Source organism: Hyperolius riggenbachi, chromosome 1, assembly GCF_040937935.1.
Source record: "Hyperolius riggenbachi isolate aHypRig1 chromosome 1, aHypRig1.pri, whole genome shotgun sequence".
Taxonomy (NCBI): Eukaryota; Metazoa; Chordata; class Amphibia; order Anura; family Hyperoliidae; genus Hyperolius; species Hyperolius riggenbachi.
In genome coordinates this window covers 299,649,947-299,676,594 of record NC_090646.1, presented here as the reverse complement: position 1 = coordinate 299,676,594, position 26,648 = coordinate 299,649,947, and the positions used below count along the sequence as shown (strand labels likewise).

The 26,648-nt window shown below is 44.2% G+C and overlaps 1 protein-coding gene across 1 annotated transcript in view; it reads left to right on the top strand.

Annotated features, from left to right (window-relative positions):
• The window catches only part of RAB3A (RAB3A, member RAS oncogene family), a 109,340-nt gene that overhangs the window by 45,061 nt on the left and 37,631 nt on the right, over positions 1-26,648 (top strand). The window contains exon 2 of the mRNA XM_068233778.1: positions 21,418-21,645. Coding sequence (XP_068089879.1) covers positions 21,418-21,645 — 228 coding nt within the window. The remainder of the gene's footprint in view (positions 1-21,417; positions 21,646-26,648) is intronic.

Genomic DNA, 26,648 nt, shown 5'->3' with positions numbered 1-26,648 from the left:
ATCTGAGTCTGTCTCTTCTAGCGACGGAGATTTTTGTCTGGGCAGAAGCCAATCTATCTGTCACATGACCAAATATTCACATGCATCTCCATGAGTTCTAGATATGACCAACACTAGTGGCTAATACGGCTAGATTTTAATCACAGCACTTGATCATACGCATTCAGGGTCAGTGCCTGAAAGTATTAAGACAAGGCTCAGCGGCTTAATAATGAAGTTTGCATAGATTAAAAGGGACAAAAGGCAGCCTTCACCTTCCTTTCACTACTGTGTTCTTTTAAGTGGTATCTGGTGACATTCAGTCTGTTTAAATTAGTCCTTCCTTAGCATCTGGTGGGGCTAACGCAAGTTCATCTTCTAAATTTTGTATCCAGAAGCCCTTTAGCCAGAGCAGGCACAACTCCTAAAAGCGTCTCCAAAATGACAGTGGGTGGACAGCGAACACAGAACAATCTCTTCTAAAGCCCCCTCAGACTATTCAGTATCTGGGTTATGACTCTTTCATTAGCATAAGGAGCAGCTGGATGGGGACCAGCTCTGTAATAACAGTGCAGGAGATTTGGGTGCATCCGGCGCCACCATAGACCGTAATAGGAATTACGGCTATAGTGAGTAACTTCAGTGTCGTCCGAAGACAGAGCTGTTACTTTTAAAACACTAATTTGGCCTCCAGCCGAATTATGTCATTTCCCACCATCCACGTGGACCTAGAGGGGGAATGGTAATTAACGCCGTTGAGACTTGTGCAGCAGCAGGATTAGCCATATACCGGCTGTATCCTGTGCCCAAGTCTCCCAGCGGCGATTTTATATGTATGTGAACACAGCCTCTCTCTAGCTGAGGAACACTCTCTCCAACTCTGTGTTGGTGGAGGAATCTGTGGGTAGCTTGACTCACTTTTTCAAAAGAAAATTTCTCTGAAATGGCTACATAAAGTATGAAAGTTGATTGAGTAATGGCTTAGTAGTACCTGATTTAGTTTTACGGTCATCTATTTGCATTATGGAGATGAAACGCTGCTAACACGTGACTGACACTGAGTGGTACAGTAACATTGAGATTTGCCAAGGAATTTAAAAGTATCTGCTGTACTTTCAGACCATACATGTTAAACTCTAGCCCGCTGTCAGAGCCATCATTTTTGGCCCTCAAGTGATTTCCTCACTTATGTTTGACCCACTCTAGACCACCAGGGTAGCTATATTGGAGGTAAAACCCTGGATCGCCAAGGAAGCCATATTGGAGAGAGAGGGGGGAAAGCACTAGACACCAAGGAATTGTATAGGAGAGGGGGGGGGGGGGGAATCATTAGAAATCATGGGACTGTTTTACAGGAGCGAGGGAGGAATACTAGACACCAGGGAACTGTTTAGGGGTTGGAGGGGGGACCATTAGAAACCAGGAAACTGTATAGGGGAGGGAAGGTGGCCACTAGACACCAGTGAATATCAGGGAGCTGTATAGGGGATTGAGGTCCACTAGGCACAAGAGAACTGTATAGCAGAGAGAGGAGGCATTAGACACCAGTGAACTGTATAGGGGAGGGGGGGGGGGGCATTTTACATCAGGGAACTTTTATAACGGAGGAAGTTGGCCACTAGACATTGAAGTTAGCCTGCGACTCGGTTAAATTTTGACCAATCTTGGCCCACTTTGTATTTGAGTTTGACACCCCTGGTAATCCTTAGAAAAAAAACCTCTATCTTTTAACCAAACGTAAGCAAATGCAAATCCCATAGATTTATATTATTTGTTGTTTTTTTTGTTTGTTTGTTTTTTTTTCACAATTCTTGGCCTAAAACACTTGTGAATAGTGCAGCATAAAATCCATATACTGTATCTAGTCATCCAGCTGGAGATTCATATGCAGCATACTGTATATAGCTGTTGCAACATCTTATTTAGTGACTCATGCAGCTTTTTCATATTGGGTGCCCTCAAGTGAGGCAAGTTTGGCATGTTTTGAGTAACTCGTGTTTTTTTTTGTTTGTTTGTTTTTTTCCGTGTACCAGAGGCCGATATTATATAACAAATGGACACAGAGGCATGTACCTTGCTCAGTGACATGCCTCTGTCTTCTCTGTACTGCTTTCTGTTCCCCTTCCCTATGCTGTGCCCCCTTGAAACTGCCAACAAGCAGTTTTTTTGACATCCTAATAAGGGAAGGGACGTCCTGTGCAGGAAAGGAACTGCTGCAGAACGCCCACTCTGACATTCTCCACCCCCTTCCCCACCTCTGCGTCACAGCACAGCTCTCATCTGTCTGAGAGCTGAGGTGCTGCAGTATTGTGACCTGAAAAAAAAAATCTTTGCAACATGATACGGTGTGGAGCAGATCGGTGAACTCGGAGAGAAGACCTAGTTCAGGTAGTATGTTTTGCTCTTTTTCTTGTATGCACAGCTTTTTCATTTGCACTTTCTTGGCTTTTATTTTTTTCCTGATTACATCCTCCTTTTCCTCTAACTCCTTCTGTCTCTTTCCCCTCAGATTGTTTTTCTTTTTTCCACCCCTCCCCTCATGCTTGATTAAATTATCTGTTTTTTGTTAATTTTTACTGTTCCCATTTTTTTCTTTTGTCAGATTTTAAATGTTCTGTGTCCTAGTGTTTTATATACTGATTTGATAATCTCATATCCGTACATATGACTGCCTTAGTACAGTCATTCACTCACTACTTTTTTGACAACCTTTGCTATTGTATTTGACCCAGGCAATGGGAAAATAGCAAGAATAATAGCAGACCATTTTAGGCAAGGTTTGCACTTATGTCAGCACAGGAAAACACAGATGTGATTTAACAGAGAGCATTTGCAAGTAGCCAGACAGAAGGGGTTGAAGGTAGAGTAGTAGTTGAGTATTGTTTCCTAACCCACTGTCTCGTTCTATCATGGTACAAGGTCCTTCATACACCTACAATAGCTTATAGGAGAAGTAACACTCTCGGATTATTGATCACGAAGAATTGTAATCAATATTTATAGGTTGCTATGGGCAACAACCAGTGCTGTGGAGTCGGTACAAAAATCTTCAGACTCCTCAGTTTATGAAATCTCCAACTCCGGGTACCCAAAATTTCTCCGACTCAGACTTCTCAACTCAGTCCACATCCCTGGCAACAACACTACACCTTTGTTTGGCACCATATTACAGAACTTGATAACTTGACACTCATCACAGCAACAGCAAAGGAGATAGAACTGTTCGACGGCTTCAAAGTTTTTAAGGAGTTTATTCAGCAAAACAGATATACAGGTATGTTCATCAGCAATCTTCGTTACATGTTTGTTACCTCAGCAAAGCAATCAATATGTAGTAAGTAATCTTAAGCGATTCATACTCTTGGCCCATCCCTTGTGAATCGACCAGGCTTTCTCTTATGAACATCTATGCTATGTTGCGCTAAGACAACACTTAGCCTATGTACAGCATACAGATACTGGAAGTTACAAGAAAGTTAGGAAGTGAATAGAAGTAAAGGGTAACCAGAAAGAAACTGGAAATGATTTCCCCAAGACCATCTGTTCCTTATAAACAGCCAGTCAAGCGTTAACCCTTACATAGTCATTTGGGTTGGAAAAAGGCATACGTCCATTAGGGTTGCAACGGTATGAAATTCCACAGTATGACAGTCTTAAAAGAAAAAAAAAAAAATACCATGGTATATATGGTATTATACAATTATTTGGTCTCAGGCTCCACCCTTAAATTAATCCCTCCCCCCAGTGTAGGGTGTCCTGTTCCCTCAGCATACATATGATTAAGCCACAGGGAGAATTGGGGAACCGGGTAAAACTAAAATGGCTCACCCTGCTCCTACAATTTAATGAGCTTAGCTAGCTGCGTCTGTGGTGGCAGTCAGCTGACAAGGGGAGAGATCAACTTACGTTTGCTGTTCTGCTGCTCAGTCACAGAGAGGGCACTCTAAATACATGCAAGGCAGCATGGAGCATTTTTTTTTTTTATTCTGTCCTGTCCTCACTTAGTCAGGTCACAGGTGGTGTCACAGGGAGGAAATCAAATTATGTGTGCTGCTGTGCCAGCTGTGTGAGGTAGAATATTAGAAAGGCTAAACTCTCTCTATACATACAGGTAGGGTGCAGTTCTCTGCCTCATGCAGGCAGGCCCTCAGTTTGTGTGTCACTGTCCTGTCCTCAGTGGGGGAATTTAGAGGCCCCTGGAGTGACTGTGGGATGAGATGAGTGGGGGTTGTATATACTAACCTTATGGCATGGCGTTGGTGCTTTCTGCCTCCTAATCTGGATAGTGGCTGGATAGTGTAATGGTTAAGAGCTCTGCCTCTGACATGGGAGACCAGGGTTCAAATCTCTGCCTGTTCAGTAAGCCAGCACCTATTCAGCAGGAGACCTTAGGCAAGTCTCCCTAACACTGCTACTGCCTATAGAGCGCGTCCTAGTGGCTGCAGCTCTGGCGCTTTGAGTCCGCCAGGAGAAAATCGCTGTATAAGTGTTTGTCTTTGTCTTTTTTCTGTCTAATCCGCAGCATATATTGGCATCCCTCTAGATTGTAAGCCTTTGGGCAGGGTCCTCCTCCTTTTGTGTCCTACCTGATCATGCACCTCCATTACTGTGAATGCATGCTATGCATCTGAGTGAACCTAACTTGCCTAATCTCCATGCTCCCCTCCAGTGACTAAGCATTACCTTGTACTCATACTGTGCTGCATGATCTGATCTTTCTTGTATTCAGGTATTGTCATTTTGCTGTATGTCACCCCTAAATATTGTATGTATCCCTATTTATTGTCCAGCGCTGCGTAATATGTTGGCGCTTTATAAATACAATAAATAAATCCCTGCCTCCACTTTCCCCTTGTACTCCTCTCTGTCCCCCTCCGCGTCCGTTATTGTTAACATGGCAGCGGCGATCATGCTGCTTCTTGGTCTTACTCGGAGGATTGTAATGTGCGCACTCGCCGCCGGGAACGAGCGTCCATGATGACACCACACGCCAGGAGCACTCTGCGTATGCGCTCCAACCGCGGCCGCATCTTCTCAGGACGTGCGTCACATTTGGCGCCTGCTGGTACTGTCGGCAAGCCGCCGCGGCTTGCATCTGTAATAGAGGGGGACGGATAGAGGGGGACGGAAAATCTGGAGCAAAGCTGGGGAAAGCAGAAAACCGGTATTTTGAATATGTGCATGGTATGATTACCATGCACATGAAAACCGTGGTATAGCGTGGCAACCCTAACGTCCATAGAGTTCAACCAGAAAATAAAGTACACCACCAGCCTGCTCCCTCACATATCCCTGTTGATCCAGAGGAAGGTGAAAAACCCTTACAAGGCATAGTCCAATTAGCCCCAGATGGCAATCAGATAAAATTCCAGGATCAACACCACTGGGCATTACCTAGTAATTATAGCCATGTATGTCTTTCAACGCAAGGAAAGCATCTAAGCCCCCTTTAAATGAAGATATAGAATTTGCCATAACTACCGTATATACTCGCAAGCAAGCCGAATTTTTGACCCCCCAAAAGTGGGCCAAAAGTTGGGGGGTCGGCTTGCTTGCGAGTCATGTTTGCTCCTTATACCCCCCCCCCCCCCCTCCGCCACCGCCGCCGCTGCTATTAGCTTACCCGGCGGCTTCCCATATCCCTCCCTCCGTCTCCTGCACTGGCTTGTAAATAGTTCGCATGACGGAGGAAGCTGTAGGCAGAGCGGTTCCCATAGCAACGGCGATACACATCGCCCGTACAGGAAGCCGCTCTGCCTACAGCTTCCTCCGTCATCACACAGCAGCCGCCGTGGGGCGAGCTGCTGCGAACTATTTACAAGCCAGTGCAGGAGACGGAGGGAGGGATATGGGAAGCCGCCGGGTAAGCTAATAATAGCAGCAGCAGCAGCAGCGGTGGGGGGGTCGGGACACTATCTACCTATACTGAGCACTATACTAGCTATACTGGGCACTATCTACTTACATTGGGGCACTATACTAGCTATACCGGGGCATTATAATAGCTATACTGGGGCACTATTCTAGCTATACTGGGCCCTATACTAGCTATACAGAACACTATACTGGCTATACTGAACACTATACTAGCTATACTGAACACTATACTAGCTATACTGAACACTATACTAGCTATACTGAACACTATGCTAGCTATACTGAGCACTATGCTAGCTATACTGGGGGCACTATACTAGCTATACTGGGGCACTTTACTAGCTATACTGAGCACTATACTAGCTATACTGGGCACTATCTACTTACATTGGGGCACTATACTAGCTATACCGGGGCATTATAATAGCTATACTGGGGCACTATTCTAGCTATACTGGGCCCTATACTGGCTATACTGAACACTATACTGGCTATACTGAACACTATACTAGCTATACTGAACACTATGCTAGCTATACTGAGCACTATGCTAGCTATACTGGGGGCACTATACTAGCTATACTGGGGCACTTTACTAGCTATACTGTGGCACTTTACTAGCTATACTGTGGCACTTTACTAGCTATACTGAGCACTATACTAGCTATACTGAGCACTACCTACCTATACTGAGCACTATACTAGGGCACTATACTAACTATACTGGGCACTATACTAGCTATACTGAGCACTATACTAGCTATACTGGGCACTTTACTAGCTATACAGGGCACTACCTACCCATAATGGACACTATACTAGCTATACTGGGACACACATGAGAGAATCACACGGCCAGCATTTCCTACCCCCGGCTTACATGAGGGTCAATCATTTTTTCCTGTTTTTTCAGTTAAAAGTGGGGGGGTCGGCTTATATGCGGGTCGGCTTGCTTGCGAGTATATACGGTACTTCCTGTGGCAATGCATTCCACATCTTAATCACTCTTAACTCTTTTATGAGTTATTAAAATAACTCTTAATAACTCCTACATTTTTTAAAAGGTTTTTCCTCCATGTGCAGATCATGTCCTCTAGTCCTTTGTGAAAGCCTAGGCACAAAACTCTCATCCGCCAAGCTTTTATATTGCCCTCTGATGTACTTGTACATTTTAATTAGATCCCCTCTAAGGCATCTTTTCTCCAGACAAAACCCAGTTTATCTAACCTTTCTCGGTGAGACCTTCCATCCCTCGTATCAATTTTGTTGCTAGTCTGTGCACCTGCTCTAAAACAACAAAATCTTTCCTGTAATGTGGTGCCCAGAACTGAATTCCATATTCCAGATGTGGCCTTACTAGAGAGTTAAACAGGGGCAATATGCTAGCATCTCGAGTTTTTTTTTTTTTTTTTTAATTTCCCTTTTAATGCATCCCAAAATTTTATTAGCTTTAGCTGCAGCGGCTTGACATTGAATACGATTATTTAACTTGTTCTCTGAGTAGTCCTAAGCCCTTATCCACGTTTGATGTCCCCCATCTGTATCCCGTTTATTTTGTATGGTGTTAGACCATTGGTATGACCAAAATACATGACTTTATATTTTTCAACATTGAATTTCATCTGCCATTTATGTGCCCATATAGCCATCCTATCCAGATCCTGTTGCAATATGTCACTGTCTTCCTGCGAGTTGATGATTCTGCACAATTTTGTAATATCTGCAAAAATGTCAACATTGCTTTCTACTGCATCTACTAGTTCATTAATAAATAAATAAAAGCAAACTGGACCCAGTACTGACCCTTGTGGGACCCCACTGCTAACAGTCACCCATTTTGAATAAGATCCATTGACCACAACTGTGTTTTCTGTCCATTAGCCAGGTGCCTATCCATGCACACAGACTCTTCCCCAGTCTTTGCATTCTCAACTTTTGTGCCAGACTTTTGTGGGGAACAGTGTCTAAGGCCTTTGCAAAGTCCAAGTACTGTATATCACATCTACAGCATTCCCAATATCCACATTAGCATTCACTACCTCCTAAAAGCTGAGCATGTTAGTCAAACAGGACCTGTCTTTAGTAAACCCATACTGATGCTGAGAAATAAGATTTTCTACTATGAAGTATTGTATAGTATCTCTTAGTACCTCTTCAAAAAGTTTGCACACAACTGATGTCAAGCTTACAGGTCTAGAATTTCCTGGACCTGATTTTTTTTTTTTTTTTTTTTTTTTTTGCCTTTCTTAAATAATGGGAAAACTGTCTGCCAGTCTACTGGAACTCTGCCATAAGATAAGATAAAGGGGTCTATCGATAACTGAACCTAATTCCCTTAGAACCCGAGGATGTATACTATCCGGGCCAGGGGCCTTATCTATTTTTAATTTATTTAGCCTTGCCTTCACTTCTTCCTGTGTTAAAGAGACTCCGTAACAAAAATTGCATCCTGTTTTTTATCATCCTACAAGTTCCAAAAGCTATTCTAATGTGTTCTGGCTTACTGCAGCACTTTGTATTATCACAGTCTCTGTAATAAATCAATGTATCTTTCCCTTGTCAGACTTGTCAGCCTGTGTCTGGAAGGCTGCCAAGTTCTTCAGTGTTGTGGTTCTGCTATGCACTCCCCCCTCAGGGGGGAAAGAAACACACAAATGATCTCTTGAGATTCAAAAGGAAGGCTGTATACAGCCTGCTTGTGTATGGATGTATTTTCTATGTGTGGACATACTGTACATCAACCTACTTCCTGTTTTGGTGGCCATTTTGTTTGTTTATAAACAAACTTTTTAAAACTGTTTTTAACCACTTTTAATGCGGCGAGGAGCGGCGAAATTGTGACAGAGGGGAATAGGAGATGTCCCCTAACGCACTGGTATGTTTACTTTTGTGCGATTTTAACAATACAGATTCTCTTTAAGTATTTAATATTACAATTGGAAGATTGAGACTCTTCTGCATCTGTAATTTGCAACAGTGATGTTTCCCTTGTGAAAACAGAAGCAAAGAAAGCTTCTAATAACTCCACCTTACCTTGGTCATCCACCATTGAGTTCCCACCCTCATCCTTTAGGAGTCCAATACCGTCAACCTTTCTTTTTGAGTTGCTGTACTTGTAAAACTTCTTTGGGTTAGATTTGATATCCCTAACAATTTGATTTTCAGCTTCAATCTTTGCCAGCCTAATTTCTTTTTTCTTTTACAACTTTTTATTGCGCTCCTTATAATTACTTAATGCAGCCTCAGTACCCTCCTGTTTTAGGACCTTATAGGCATTCTTTTTCCACTTAATTTTATCTTTAACCTTTCTATTCATCCATAGAGGCCTTTTTTCTTTTTTTTTTTTTTGTTCTTTTTTTTTTTTTTTTAAATCCTAGACGTTTTGTTTCCATATGGGATATACATACTACAATATTGATTGAGAATAATTTTAAAAGTTTGCTATTGCCCTTCAGTGCCCTACCCTTGTAGTACATTATCCCAGTTCACCAAACTTAGTGCCTGCCTAATTTGATTAAACTTTGGTTTTTTAAAATGCATAGTTTTAGTTGTCCCGATGCTCCTGGACTTATTGGTCACTAGGTCAAACGTTATCATGTTGTGATCACGATTTCCCAAATGTTCTTGAACCTGCATATTTGATACATTGTCTGGTCTCTTTGAAATGATCAAATCCAGTAATTTCCCCCTAGTTGGTTCAGTGACCATTTGAGTCAGGTAACTGTCCTGCAGTGTTGCCAGAAATCTACAGCTTTTACCAGAATGGGTAGCCTCAATACTCCAGTCAATGTCTGGAAAGTTGAAGTCACCCATAACTATGACCTTGCAGCTTTTGCATTCTGCTGTAGTAATTGCAGTTCTGCTTCTTCATGAATATGTGGTGGCCTGTAGCATACCCCAATAAGCAATTGGCAACAGTTATTTCCACCATGAATATTTACCCAAACGGACTCCATCTTCACATTTCTTCATCCATTTCATCATTTATGGCAGCTGTAAAATTGTTTCTTAACACAGAGACTAACCCCCACCACCTTTTCTCCCTGCTCTGTCCTTCCTAAACACATTGTATCCCCTAAATTCGCTATCCAGTCATGGCTTTCATCCATCCATGTCTCTGTAATTCCCACAATGTCATAGCCTTTGTCAATCAGAATGAACTCTAGTTCGTCCATTTTATTTGCAAGGCTCCTAACATTGGTTACCATACCATAGTGAAAAAAAGTGTATGATTGAGATATATATATATATATCTCTCTCTCTCTCTCTCTCTCTCTCTCTCTCTCTCTCTCTCTCTCTCTCTCTCTCTCTCTCTCTCTCTCTCTCTCTCTCTCTCTCTCTCTCTCTCTCTCTCTCTCTCTCTCTCTCTCTCTCTCTCTCTCTCTCTCTCTCTCTCTCTCTCTCTCTCTCTCTCTCTCTCTCTCTCTCTCTCTCTCTCTCTCTCTCTCTCTCTCTCTCATTTATTTATATATATATCTATATATATCTATATCTATATATATATCTATATCTATATCTCTATATATATATATATCTATATCTATATCTCTAGATAGATAGATAGATAGATAGATAGATACATAGATAGATAGATACATAGATAGATAGATAGATACATAGATAGATAGATACATAGATAGATAGATACATAGATAGATAGATACATAGATATAGATAGATATAGATAGATATAGATAGATATAGATAGATCGATCGAGATAGATAGATCGAGATAGATCGAGATAGATAGATCTAGATAGATAGATCGAGATAGATCGAGATAGATAGATCTAGATAGATAGATAGATATAGATAGATAGATATAGATAGAGATAGATAGATAGATATATAGATAGATATAGATAGATCGATATAGATAGATCGATATAGATAGATAGATAGATAGATATATAGATCTAGATATAGATCTAGATATAGATCTAGATATAGATCTAGATATAGATCTAGATATAGATCTAGATATAGATCTAGATATAGATCTAGATATAGATCTAGATATAGATCTAGATATAGATCTAGATATAGATATCTATCTCTATCCCCATGTTGTCTAGGCTTCTCAGTGTTGTGAGACGCTCATTTAGCTCTCTGATTACAGCCTCTAATTTTAGCAACACACTCCACCAGGGCAATAGTAAACGCCCTCAATCTGCTGATCAAGGCATGCATACATGTTGCAGAATATGTGAGATCACAACCAGTAAATTGGTTAATGAGTGGTAGATGCAAAGGCCATTTTCCATGTGGCTACTGTCCTACATATTGCCACATATTACAGATTAAAAACATGAAGATGGGATCTGTAGATTTTCAGATACAGCACATTACATGCAGGACAAGCTTCGCGGACTTTGCACTTTTCTTCCCCTGCTCCAATTATTACATCAGTGAAACCACACGTCCTATGCGTGAGAGACTCGTGGAACACAATAGGGGTATTCGTAAAGGGGATGGTGGGCCTAGATTGGTCAAGCACTTTAAAATAGCACATCAGAGTGATCCATCATGCCTTAGGATGGCAGGTTTGTTACATGTCCCTATTCCCAGGCATGAGGAGATGGAGAGAGGATACTCCTCTAAAAAAAAGAGGCATATCTGATCTCCAAAACAGAGGCCATGGATCCTCAAATAGTACAGATTTTGCTATATATAAAAAAAAAAACCAAAAAAAAAAAACCTTTAATAGACAGTTTTCTGGCCTCAAGCAACACGCTAGCAAAGGTGTTTCTCCATTTCCATGGTAATTGAGGCGCAAGCCCTTCTGGGCACTCGCCTGGGGACCTTGTAACATTTTATCTGTAGATGTGGTGGAGTGCATCATATTGCATACGGCCTTACGCCATATGCAAGTGGAAGTAGATTGGCCCAGCAGATTCAGAAGGTGGATCTCCTTCCTGTATGAATAGGAGACGCTTGTTCCTGGGCGTTGAGCCTATACCCTGCCACAGCCTCACTGAGCAGTCCGTGATACTTTTTCCGATGCATAACAAGTGTTGACCAATTGAATCCTGTGTCGGGTGTATCCTACAACAGGTGAAGTATATATTGCATATTGTACTGCTATGATATGTTGGAAAATGGAGAATTTAAAACACAGCGGATGTTGCATTTTACCTGATGCCCATGTGACGATTTAGAAATTGTTTAGAGCATTGTGCCAAGTCAACCATCAGTAAAAGCAGGACATTATGAATCGGGAGGATACCAGTTGCTGTCCAATATTATAAGCTTAAAGTTTACCCTTTTTTTTCTTTTAGAGACTCTGAAGTCTTTTTTTTTTTTTTTTTTTTTCCCCCTGCTTTTGTCATAAATTCCTGTTAAGCATGACCCCCCCCCCCCCCCCTTGAATCGCTGCATTCTCGCAGCAGATGGGTAATTTATTACAGTGTAATTGACCTGCAAAGTTCTACGACTTTTCAGGTCGCAGATTGTGCTGCCCTGACATGCAGGGCTTCTCTTCCTGAAGAGGCTGAGCTTCAGGCTGTAGCTCAGCCTCTCCGCAATTAATCTCTGTGGATCTCCACCCCTCAGGGAAAGTAATGGCCCATACTCACGGGCAGCAAATGTTGCCTGTCGCCAGCACGCGTGAGCGTGTGGGCGACAGGCCGGCGACAGCTCCTCGCCAGGTCCCTCCGCGTACACACGCGGAAGAGGGACCTGCGGCATGACGGAAGCTGTCGTCGACGGTCCTCCTCCCCCCGCCGGAAGCTCGCCGGAAGCTCTGTGTGCCTCAATGGAGGTTGCTGTCGCTAGTCCGCGTACTCACGCGGACTAGCGACAGCTGCGGTGGAGTTGCGGCTTCGACTGTCGCCAGGCGATTGAACTTTTCAATCGCCTAGCGACATCAGCGACGGGCGACAGTTCGAGGTGCGCGCCCGTTGCGCGCGACAGTTCGGGGTGCGCGCGGCCCATACTCACGGGCGACCTGTCGCCGCAACGCGTGCGCGCCGCGTGTTGAGGCGACAAAAGTCCCTCGTGAGTATGGGCCATAAGACTGAGAGGGGCGGGGAGAGGCGGCGATCCACAGAGATCTGTGGAGGAGGCAGAGCTACAGCCTGAAGCTCTGCCTCCTTGAGGAAGTAAAGCCCTGCGAGCTATGGAGCTCTGGAGGGCTATTAAACTGTGATAAATCACCCATCTGCCGCGGGGATGTGGCGATTCAACAGGGGCATTCATGCTTAACAGGAATTTATTACAAAAACATGTAAAAAAAGAGACTTCAGAGTCTCTTTAAGACTCTTCCTGTAGACTGACACAATGGGCATGATTCACAAAGCTATTTCACCTGTTTTCACCCTATCTATGTTTAGTAGTTTTGTGAATTGACCTCAATGTTGGAACACACCGCTTGTATATATTTGAGGTAGAGGGTTTTTTTTGTTTGTTTGTTTGTTTTTGCAAATGTAATTATTGCTTCTGAATGACACTTTATAACAGGATATCAAATGGGTTCTTACAAGTGTGTTTGCTAACCGCTCAAGTGTTGTGAGGTATTTAGGCGTTACAGATTGCCCAGCAAGAGCTAGTGTGATTCCTGGTGGTTGTTAACGCCTAATGGTGTAGCCCAATGGTGCAGTATCGTTTTTGTACATGTAGGTATGATATGTAGATATTAAACTCACAAGGATGGGTTACAAAGATCAACTACCATTAACCACTTGCCGACCGCCTACTTCATATTGGCGGCGGCAAAGTGGCAGCCCCAGGACCACGTAACGCAGATTGGCGTCAGGTCCTGGGGCACTCTCTGGCCGGGGATCGCGCGCTGGGATGCGCGCGCATCCACCGGCAATAGGCTCCGCCCACCCGCGACGTCAACCCGCCGGCCAATCGGAAGCGCCGGCGGGTTGTTAACCCAACGATCCCCGGATAGGAAGCGTATAATACGCTTTGTAATGTTTGCAAAGTGTATTATACAGGCTGCCTCCTGCCCTGGTGGTCCCAGTGTCCGAGGGACCACCAGGGCAGGCTGCAGCCACCCTAGTCTGCACCCAAACACACTGATCTGCCCCCCCCCCCCCGCCCCCTGATCGCCCACAGTACCCCTCAGACCCCCCCCCTGCCCACCCCCCAGACCACCATTTGCACACAATCACCCCCCCTAATCACCCATCAATCACTCCCTGTCACTATCTGTCAACGCTATTTTTTTTTTAGTCCCTAAACTGCCCCCTGCTCCCTCCTGATCACCCCCCCACCCCTCAGATTCTCCCCAGACCCCCCCAGACCCTCCCCCCCCCCCCTGTGTACTGTATGCATCTATCCCCCCTGATCACCTGTCAATCACCCATCAATCACCCGTCAATCACCCCCTGTCACTGCCACCCATCAATCAGCCCCTAACCTGCCCCTTGCGGGCAATCTGATCACCCACCCACACCAATAGATCGCCCGCAGATCCGACATCAGATCACCTCCCAAATCCATCGTTTACATCTATTCTCTCCTCTAAACACCCACTAATCACCCATCAATCACCCCCTATCACCACCTGTCACTGTTACCCATCAGATTAGACCCTTGCGGGCACCCAATCGCCCGCCCACACGCTCAGATTGCCCTCAAACCCCCCCTTATCGATTCGCCAGTGCATTATTTACATCCGTTCTTCCCTGTAATAACCCACTGATCACCTGTCAATCACCCCCTGTCACTGCCACCCATCAATCAGCCCCTAACCTGCCCCTTGCGGGCAATCTGATCACCCACCCACACCAATAGATCGCCCGCAGATCCGACATCAGATCACCTCCCAAGCGCAGTGTTTACATCTATTCTCTCATCTAAACACCCACTAATTACCCATCAATCACCCCCTATCACCACCTGTCACTGTTACCCATCAGATTAGACCCTAATCTGCCCCTTGCGGGCACCCAATCACCCGCCCACACCTCAGAACGCCCTCAGACCCCAGCCCTGATCACCTCGCTAGTGCATTGCTTGCATCTATTTCCCCCCTCTAATCACACCTTGAGACACCCATAAATCACCTCCAGTCACCCCCTAGCACACCTACCCATCAGATCAGGCCCTAATTTGCCCCGTGTGGGCTCCTGATCACTCGGCCAAACCCTCAGATCCCCCTCAGACCCCCTTCCGATCACCTCCCCAGTGCATTGATTGCATCTATTTTCCCCTCTAACCGCCCCCTGAGACACCCATCAATCACCTCCTGTCACCCCCCCCTAGCACTCCTATCCATCAGATCAGGCCCAATACATCCTGTCATCTAAGAGGCCACCCTGCTTATGACCGTTTCCACAAAATTTGCCCCCTCATAGACCACCTGTCATCAAAATTTGCAGATGCTTATACCCCTGAACAGTCATTTTGAGAAATTTGGTTTCCAGACTACTCACAGTTTTGGGCCCGTAAAATGCCAGGGCAGTATAGGAACCCCACAAGTGACCCCATTTTAGAAAGAAGACACCCCAAGGTATTCTGTTAGGTGTATGATGAGTTCATAGAAGATTTTATTTTTTGTCAAAAGTTAGCGGAAATTGGATTTTTATTGTTTTTTTCACAAAGTGTCATTTTTCACTAACTTGTGACAAAAAATAAAATCTTCTATGAACTCACCATACCCCTAACGGAATACCTTGGGGTGTCGTCTTTCTAAAATGGGGTCACTTGTGGGGTTCCTATACTGCCCTGGCATTTTAGGGGCCCTAAACCGTGGGGAGTAGTCTAGAAAACAAATGCCTCAAAATGACCTGTGAATAGGACGTTGGGCCCCTTAGCGCACCTAGGCTGCAAAAAAGTGTCACACATGTAGTATCGCCGTACTCAGAAGAAGTAGTATAATGTGTTTTGTGGTGTATTTTTACACATACCCATGCTGGGTGGGAGAAATCTCTCTGTAAATGGACAATTGTGTGTAAAAAAAAAATCAAAAATGTCATTTACAGAGATATTTCTCCCACCCAGCATGGTTATATGTAAAAATACACCACAAAACACATTATACTACTTCTTCTGAGTACGGCGATACCACATGTGTGACACTTTTTTGCAGCCTAACTGTGCTAAGGGGCCCAAAGTCCAATGAGTACCTTTAGGATTTCACAGGTCATTTTGAGACATTTGGGTTCAAGACTACTCCTCACGGTTTAGGGCCCCTAAAATGCCAGGGCAGTATTGGAACCCCACAAATGACCCCATTCTAGAAAGAAGACACCCCAAGGTATTCCGTTAGGGGTATGGTGAGTTCATAGAAGATTTTATTTTTTGTCACAAGTTAGTGGAAATTGATATGTATTTTTTTTTTTTCACAAAGTGTCATTTTCCGCTAACTTGTGACAAAAAAAAATCTTCTATGAACTCACCATACCCCTAACGGAATACCTTGGGGTGTCTTCTTTCTAAAATGGGGTCACTTGTGGGGTTCCTATACTGCCCTGGCATTTTAGGGGCCCTAAACCGTGCGGAGTAGTCTAGAATCCAAATGCCTCAAAATGACCTGTGAATAGGACGTTAGGCCCCTTAGCGCACCTAGGTTGCAAAAAAGTGTCACACGTGGTATCGCCGTACTCAGAAGAAGTAGTATGTGTTTTGAGGTGTATTTTTATACATACCCATGCTGGGTGGGAGAAATCTCTCTGTAAATGGACAATTGTGTGTAAAAAAAATCAAATAATTGTCATTTACAGAGATATTTCTCCCACCTAGCATCTGTATGTGTAAAAATACACCCCAAAACACATTATACTACTTCTCCTCCTGAGTACGGCGGTACCACATGTGTGGCACTTTTTTGCACCCTAAGTGCGCTAAGGGGCCCAAAGTCCAATGAGTACCTTTAGGATTTCACAGGTCATTTTGCGACATTTGGTTTCAAGACTACTCCTCACGGTTTAGGGCCCCTAAAATGCCAGGGCAGTATAGGAACCCCACAAATGACCCCATTTTAGAAAAACACCCCAAGGTATTCCGTTAGGGGTATGGTGAGTTCATAGAAGATTTTATTTTTGTCACAAGTTAGCAGAAAATGACACTTTGTGAAAAAAAAAATTCAAATCAATTTCCGCTAACTTGTTGTGACAAAAAAAAAAAATCTTCGATGAACTCACCATCCTCCTAATGGAATACCTTGGGGTGTCTTCTTTCTAAAATGGGGTAATTTGTGGGATTCCTATACTGTCCTGGCATTTTAGGGGCCCTAAACCGTGAGGAGCAGTCTTGAAACGAAATTTCTCAAAATGACCTGTGAAATCCTAAAGGTACTCATTGGACTTTGGGCCCCTTAGCGCAGTTAGGGTGCAAAAAAGTGCCACACATGTGGTATCGCCGTACTCAGGAGAAGTAGTATAATGTGTTTTGGGGTGTATTTTTCCACATACCCATGCTGAGTGGGAGAAATATCTCTATAAATTGACAATTGTGTGTAAAAAAAAATAAAACAATTGTCATTTACGGAGATATTTCTCCCACCCAGCATGGGTATGTGTAAAAATACACCCCAAAACACATTATACTACTTCTCCTGAGTACGGCAATACCACATGTGTGGCACTTTTTTGCAGCCTAACTGCGCTAAGGGGCCCAAAGTCCAATGAGCATCTTTAGGCTTTACAGGGGTGCTTACAATTAGGCACCCCCCAAAATGCCAGGACAGTGAACACCCCACAAATGACCCCATTTTGGAAAGTAGACACTTCAAGGTATTCAGAGAGTAGCATAGTGAGTCCGTGGCAGATTTCATTTTTTTTTGTCGCAAGTTAGAAGAAATGGAAACTTTTTTTTTTTTTTTGTTTTTTTGTTACAAAGTGTCATTTTCCGCTAACTTGTGACAAAAAATAAAATCTTCTATGAACTCACCATGCCTCTCACTGAATACTTTGGGATGTCTTCTTTCCAAAATGGGGTCATTTGGGGGGGATTTGTACTATCCTGGAATTTTAGCCCCTCATGAAACCTGACAGGTGCGCAGAAAAGTCAGAGATGCTTGAAAATGGGAAAATTCACTTTTGGCACCATAGTTTGTAAACGCTATAACTTTTACCCAATCCAATAAATATACACTGAATGGTTTTTTTTTTATCAGACATGTAGCAGAATAACTTTCGCGCTCAAATGTATAGGAAATTTTACTTTATTTGAAAAATGTCAGCACAGAAAGTTAAAAAAGTAATTTTTTTGACAAAATTCATGTCTTTTTTGATGAATATAATAAAAAGTAAAACTCGCAGCAGCAATCAAATAGCACTGAAAGAAAGCTGTATTAGTGACAAGAAAAGGAGGTAAAATTCATTTAGGTGGTAGGTTGTATGACTGAGCAATAAACCGTGAAAGCTGCAGTGGTCCGAATGGAAAAAAAGGCTCTGGTCCTTAAGGGGTTTTATGACTGCAGTCCTTAAGTGGTTAAAGAGAACCCGAGGTGGGTTCTAACAATGCTATCAGCACACAGAGGCTGAGTCTGCTTATACTGCCCAGCCTCTGTTGCTATCTCGATTTTCCCCCCCTAAATTTCCCCTGCGCTCTGCTATGCCACCATAAATCATCATCTGAGCTGTTGACACACAGCGTGTCGCAGCCGGCTGTTTACATCTGCAGCTGTCAGTCTCGGCGTTCCCCCGGATGCGGGCAGGGACCGGGCACTTCGGGTTCTCTTTAAAGCCTACGGGAAAGTAACTGGTCGCGCTTGGTATTCCACGTCCACTTAACAGGTTCTTTAAAAAGGCGCTAACGTCCGTGGTTTACTGCTGCTAAAGGCACCTTTGTATTGACCTGAGAAAGTGTGCCAGCACATGTGAAACGTGTTGTCTTATGAGCATGAATAAAACTTAAACTTTTTATGGTTTGTCGTTTAAGCAGGTAAGATCCCGTTACTAACCTATATTACTTGATATTAGACGTATAGGGTACCTCCAACAGTGTATTTAGATTGCCCAGCAAGATCATGGTGAACCAAGTGTGTAAGGGGTTAAAAAGGATCAAAAACCCTCTCACTAAAAAATGCTTTAAAATTCAGTGCAAAACAGAAACTTGCCTTCTTAAAGGGACGATCCGTGGAGCCCGTGGCAGGCAGGACGTGCCCTCACCACCGCTCCGCAGGCTGCCTCCGGTGGCGCACCGGCCTGGCTAGGCCGGCTGCCCGGTTGGGCTCTTCTGCGCTCCAAAATGCGCCTCACGCGGGCGCGCTGACGGCATCGGATGTCTTCCGGGCTGTACTGCGCAGGCGCAGATCTACTGCGCCTGCGCAGTACAGCCCGGATTACATCCGATGACATCAGCGCGCCCGCGTGAGGCGCATTTTGGAGCGCAGAAGAGCCACCGGAGGCGACCGGGAGCCTGCGGAGCGGCAGCGAGGGCACGTCCTGCCTGCCACAGGCTGGAGGAAGCCCCAGGTAAGTGGATGTGCATTTTTATTTCCCCCACCCACCGTGAACCTTCCCTTTTTAAAAGTTAAACTGAAGTTATTTGTGGTTATTCAGGTTGGAGTGGGCATGTGAGGTTTCCCACAATGCATCACATGTAAATACGCAAACTGTCCCTTTGTTGTTCCTGAAACCTAGATATACCTATAGAGCCGCAGGAATGCAATGTGCCGGCTTGCTAATATTACAGAGCCACACTAATCCAACATGCAAGACTGTTTAACTCAGTGCATGGCACGGATTAACATGTCTGTATGAGGTAGGACGTGAAACGCCCAGAGTTACAAATTGCCTAACGAGCTTATGGTGAACCAGAATGCCTAGGAGTGTATAAGAGGGCTTTTGGTCCTTTGTAGCCCTTTGCACACTCCTAGGAGTTCTGGTTCACCATGAGCTTGCTGGGCAATTTGTAAATCTGGGTGTTTTAAGTCCTACCTCATAGAGCCATATTAATCCATGCTATGCACTGATGAGGACCAACCAGTCTGAAACAGTCTTGCGTGTTGGATTAGTGTGGCTCTGTAGTAATAGTAGGCTGACATAGCCATTGCATTCCAGTGGTTCTGGAGGTGTGTTTAGCTTTCAGGGACAATTTTCATATTCAGTGATTCATTGTGGGAGAGCTTATATGCTCACAAATGCCTTCTGTTTTAAAGTCCCTGGCAGCTAGCCGGCGGGAGCTTAATGCAGTGTAGTGTGCATTTTTACTCACATCCCAGGGGATCTAGATGTTGGTAGTCGTTCTCCTTGTCCTCCCAGGCTCTGAATCACTCTGGTGAGATCTCCGTCAGTGATCTCACTAAAGAGTTACAGTGCCACCCGGAGGACAAAGAGAAAATTGCAACGATGGGGCCCAGGGAGGTGAGTGAGCGCTGATGGCTTTCTGGCGCAGTGTTCTCCCCAGAGCCTTTTTATCCAGGTAAAGTTTACTACCGCCCGGCTGTGTTTTTTTTTTTTTTTTCTCGTTCCCCTCTGAAATCCGCCCCAGACTTTATCGCTGTTCATTCATTACAATGAGCATTGGCTGTGTCAGTGCAGCTGGCCTGCTGTGACTCAGGGATGCTATCCCCGCCCTCCTCCCCAGCTCGTTCAGTAGTGTGGAGAGGTTGGGAAATCTTGTATGACTTTACACTCGCGCAGCTCAGATGAACTGAGCCGCAGGACACCTGGCTCTGTCTGCAGCCGTTCGCCGCAGCTCCCTCCCGGTCCCCGGCGATGGCGTCAGGCCGACCTGGACCTGTACTGTGCCTGCGCGAGCGGCAAATGCCTGCTTACTAATTCCTGACTTGGAAGAAGCTGCCGGAGGGCATTTAAGTAGCAAAGGAGAACAGAGGAGGGGGGGGGGGGGTAGCGATGGCCATTAGGACAGCTTCCCATTCGTTTCTGCTTCCCCGGTTTTCCAACTGACTTCAGATCTGGTATCCTTTAAGCACCCCCTTTCTACAGCTAACACTATTGACAAGGTTCAGCTATATTCTAAGTAAACTCCGGCACCCAAATTACACACTGTGTTGCCATAGCTATATATTTCATAGCGACCTATGGTGACACCCAAATCACCTGGCAGAATTTCCACCACCTAGATTAGTTTATGAAAAGGTCACAGATATGTACAAAAGCTTGTTGCAAAGACATGCACCATGTGGCCAGATTAATTAGTTACAAGGTGCAGGGAGTGGGGACCAAAAGTGAGCAAAGTGGCAGGAGAAGTAAGCCACAACAAGGAGAAAGAAGATGGTGGAAGGTGCAAAGGGAAATGACAGTGATATACAATAAATGTGGTATTCATTTTATATGCTACTTTGTGTGGGCGGCAATGAATAAGGGCAACAGCTGTTGTGTATGTCACACTCTCTATTACATGGCATAAAACAGTTTTTCTCTTTCCTGTTGTTCCTTTATTGATAAGACTTTAAACATTAATACTATAAAGTAGGTATGTGCTAGCCTGCTTGATTTATGACTTGTATTGTAAGTCTGCTTTAACAAATGCCATGTATACAAAAATGTATTACAATAATTCATTTATAAATTGCTACAAATATGTTAAGCATGGCTTTGAATGTATTCTACTTGCAAAGAGAATATCTGGTTGCCATAGCATTGAGCTTGAAAGTTGTACATTACCCTCCTACTCATGTGCGCATCTTTCACCATACAGATGGCATCAGCTACCGACTCCCGTTATGGGCAGAAAGAGTCCTCGGACCAGAACTTTGATTACATGTTCAAGATTTTAATTATTGGGAACAGCAGCGTAGGCAAAACCTCCTTTCTCTTCCGTTACGCAGACGACTCCTTCACTCCAGCATTTGTCAGCACTGTGGGAATAGACTTCAAAGTGAAAACCATTTACAGGAATGACAAAAGAATAAAGCTGCAGATCTGGGTAAGGATGTAATTAACCAACTGTATCAGATCCTGCTCAATAAATGTTTAACGTCTGTATATTTTTTGTATTGCCTCTTTCTGCTGTTCCGTTTAGGAATTATTTTATTTATCAAGAGATTGTGGGGGAGGGCATAGTCCGGGCCCTGCAGCATCTTGTTTTGGCCATGGAAAGATTTAGATTGGACGAAACAGACCAAACTACAGCTATAGCGGCACTCTGACAGTAATTTGGGCACCGTCAAAAGACTGAGCCCAAATGACTTTAAAAACAGTGTAATTCGGCCACCAGCAATAGCTGGCAGCTGAATTACAACTTTCCCCCTGGGTCCATGGTGACCTGGAGGGGGAAGAGTAATAACCGCCGCCGGGACTTTTGCAGGAGCAGGCTGAGCCATTTTTCTGCTTGACCCTGCGCCCAAATTTCCTGGTGTTGTTTTTGCATGTTTGGAAACACAGGTTTTTATTTTCTCTTTTTCTATTACAACAATGTGCTCTACAGTTTTATTTATGTATTTTATTTTTTTATGGGGGGGGGGGTCATATGATTTTACATTAAAATCGGGTCAACATGCATTTATAGGGGAGAAAAAAACTACCTCCTTGAGAACATAGTCAAAAACCATTGCATAACTATACTCTTTGCAATCCTGCATGTAGTCAAATTTGACTTGTGTAAGGCCTTGTTCACATTATAAATCGCAAGCGCTAAGCGATTTATTGAGCTTTTTTCAAAGTGCTTTGCCCTGCGCTTTGAGCTTAGAAAAGCACTTGATGAGCGATTGAGATCGTCAGGAAGTGAACTTTTTTAGCAGCTGCAAGTGACCAAAAACAGGCGGCCAATCAGAGCGGGACAGAGGTGAGGGACAAAGGGTTCAGCCAATCAGGCGTAATTGGCATGCATTACAACCTCTCTTCTGCGGCAAGCGTATGAGAAAAGAGCCTGGGGTATGGGGACTAATAATCTATTGAAAAAAAAGTGAAATTGATTTTAAACTTTTGGATTGCCTTGTTAGCATCTTTTTTAGTTACTTAACAGTTTGTAATAGAGAATTGATTATGGATTTTACACCTGACAGGTACTCTTTAAAAAAAAATCTGCAAACGCTCATAGGTCTTGATTCACAAAAGCGTGATAACTAACAGCACTGCAGTTATCACGCAATCTGCCGCGCGCGAAGGGTTGCACGCGTAAAAGATTGTGATCGCGCGCAAACCTTCGTTTACATGCGAACGTAATCCTTTACGCGCGTGATAACTGCTGTGCTATCAGTTATCACGCTTTTGTGAATCAAGCCCATAGTGTGAACAAGCCTTAAAGGACAACTGAAGTGAGAAATATATGGAGGCTGCCATATGTATTTCCTTTTTATAGCCTGGCAGTCCTGATGGTCTATTAGGATTCAGTAGTGTCTGAATAATGCCAGAATCAAGCATGAAGCTTATCTTTCAGATCTGACAATAATGTCAATTACTGGATCTGCTGCAAGCTTGTTCAGTGTCTGTGGCCAAAAGCATTAGAGGCAGAGACACAGCAGGGCTGCCAGGCAATTGGTATTGCTTAAAAGGAAATAAATATGGCAGCCTCCATATCCCTCTTGCTTCAGTTGTCCTTTAAGAGTTCCAAAAAGGGAGTGGTGGGAATCTTTGCTGGATCACATGGGTTCTCATGTGTGCTCCAACCTTCAAGAATTAAGGCCACATTGTTTCTCCTCCGTAGCGCTCACAATGTCACTTCTATACCTCCACCAACACCCTTCAGTGATAAACTCAGTTTGGTAGACCATCATCACAGTGGTCAAACAATCGCCTGTGGGGCATAAATTGGGCTCCCCTCGCCACTCGATTAAACCGAAGCCACTCCTCTTCAGATATCCATGCAGCATCACAAGACCTCAGAGCAATAATAAGTTAATTGTGCAACTTTGTAAATTAAGTTAAAATGTATTCAACTAGTGTAGGCTCCTGTTGATCGTGTCATTAACCGGAGCCTTCACTAGAGGAAGCCATGTGGAAGACTGGATGTCTTCAGATCGCCGCCACTAGAATAGCTAGGAAGGTGAGCTTCTCTGCCACGAACTATTCTTTCGTAGAGGTAGTGGAGACATGTGGGAGGTGGAGGACCACACAGCGCTGGAATTGTTAGGAAGGTGAGCTTCTCTGCCGCTATTCTTACCCAGGGGAAGCGGAGATATGCGGGGACAGGCGGACCACACAGGGACAAGGCAGGGAGTCCCCAACGTCGCGGTGAGTCATCGATTTGTAGCGGCATTCGTAAGTCAGGGATACTCTGTCTTTGGAATGGAAGACGCAGGGACTTTCTCCCCATTTTGGGGGGAGAAAGACACTAGTTACTTACCGGTAACGTCTTTTCCGGGAGTCGGAAGGACAGCAACCCAAATGAGAGATTACCCTTCCACACACTGATGGACAGGAAGAGGTTAATTGAGTAGTCCCCTGCCGGCTATATAGGACTGGCCACAAACATCCTACCTCAGAAATGACAAAGATAACCACAGATAATGCTCAACAATATTTATTATACAGTATTACATCCAATACAAATTGAACCCAAGGCTGGGTAGTAAGGGTGCTGTCCTTCCGACTCCCGGAAAAGACATTACCGGTAAGTAACTAGTGTCTTTCCCAGGGTCGTCTCCAGGACAGCAACCCAAATGAGAATCAAAGATTACACATATTAGGGTGAGACTACAGCGTGAAGAACTCTCCTACCAAAAGTAAGATCATCATTAGAGGATAGATCTAACCTGTAATGTTTAACAAATGTACTTTTACTTGACCATGTGGCAGCTCGACATATATTTGTTCAATCGAAACGCCCGCTTTTTCCGCCCAAGAGGCGGAAACCGAATGAGTCGAGTGAGCCCTGATAAGACTTGGAACCTCCTTTCCCTGTTCTTGATATGCCATGCTAATGGCCTGTCTAATCCATCTAGCGATAGTGGCCTTGGAAGCTTGTTTACCTTTTACTCCAGCAAACAAAATGAATAAAGCTCGAGACTTTCTCCAAGTCTTAGTCCTTTCAATATAACTTAGGACACAACGTCTAACATCAAGACAGTGAAGACGTCTCTCTTTTTCATTAGAGGGGTTACTACAAAAAGAGGGCAAAAAAATCTCCTGAGACCTATGAAAACGAGAGCAGACTTTGGGTAGAAAGGCTGAGTCTAATCTCAAGGTTATTCTATCATCTGATATCACACAATATGGTTCAGCAATGAATAAGGCCTGAATCTCTCCCACACGTCTGGCAGATGAAATAGCCAATAAAAAGGCTGTCTTTAAGGTCAAAAGTTTTTCAGAAATATCATCGACTGGTTCAAATGGGGTGTCCATAAAAGCCTGTAGAACCACATTCAAGTCCCAGGGTGGAACCTGATATTTTATTACAGGTTTTATTCTCTGGATCGCTCTGAAAAAACTAATAAAGAACTCATTATCCGCAAGTCTCTTTTGTAGAAATACGCTCAGAGCAGATGTCTGCACTTTCAAAGTACTAGAACTCAGTCCCTTCTTAAGTCCAGCTTGCAGAAACTCTAAGGCAGAATATAAGTCCTCCTTATTAAAGCCGTTCTCCACACACCAGGAATTATAAATGCGCCAAACTTTCAAGTAGATCTTTCTAGTTACTTATTTCCTGCTTTGTAAAAGAGTATTAGACAGTTCCTTTGAGAATCTCTTACCTCTCAAAAGCTCCCATTCAGCATCCATGCTGACAGATGCAACATTTTTACCTGAGGATGGCGAACTGGCCCCTGCATCAATAAGTCCTGCCGAGCTGGTAACAGGATTTGCTCTGCCACAGCTAATTTCCTCAGAAGTGAGAACCAAGGTCTTTTTGGCCAAAATGGCACCACCATGATCGCCATTGCCCTGTCTCGACTGATCTTGTTGAGAGACCTGGAAATTAGACTGAGAGGAGGGAAAACATACAGGAGAGGATAATCCCACTTGATTGAAAATGCATCCACCGCCCAAGGGTTGTCGCTCGGGCACAGTGAACAAAACATTGGACATTTGGTATTCCATTTGTTCGCAAACAAGTCTATGGTTGGCATTCCCCAATTGGCAACTATGTTCAGAAAGACCTCCTGATTTAGTGACCAATCGTCCTGACTTATCTCCGATCTGCTGAGGAAATCCGCTATCTGAGCGCACCCCTTAAATGTACTGCTCTCAGGGAGGCTAACTCCTCTTCTGCCCACATCAGGACCCTTTCCGCCCTTGAATTGAAAATTCTGCTCCTTGTACCCCCTTGATGGTTCAGATAAGCCACTACTGTGCTGTTGTCTGATCTGATGGTCACATGCTGGTACTTTATCAATCCCTGAAAATGTAACAGAGCCCCCCTGACTGCTTCTAATTCTCGGATGTTGGAATGAGCCTGACTCAACTCTCTTCTCCATGCCCCCTGAACTGGGAGACTGTCCATGTGCGCACCCCAACCCCAACTGCTGGCATCTGTCGTGATGACCTTTTAGGTTGGAAAGTCCCACAAACGACCCTCTGTCAGATGGGCTACATCTGCCCACCAGAGAACGGCAGTCTTTATGTAATGGGGTATCAAGACTCGTTTGTCCAGAGACCTGGATCCTCTGTTCCAAACCTGCAGAATCCAGTGCTGAAGCTGTCTTGAATGCAACTGGCCCCACTGGACAGCCGGGAATGAGGATGTCATAAGTCCGAGTAAGGACATAGCGCCCCTTATGGAGATGGTAGTAGTCTCCTGAAAGGCAAGAACATTCATTAATAACAGATCTCTCTTAGAAGCAGGGAGATAAACTCTTTGTTCAATGGAATTTATCTGAAAGCCTAGAAATAACATAGACTGTGATGGTGTCAATGAAGATTTCTTCCAATTAATTATCCAACCCAAGGATTCTAGTACCTCTACTGAAGTCTGAACCTTGGCGGCCACCGACATAGCCGAGTCTCCCCCCAAAAAAAGTCATCAAGATAAGCAATGATTTGTACGTTACTCAG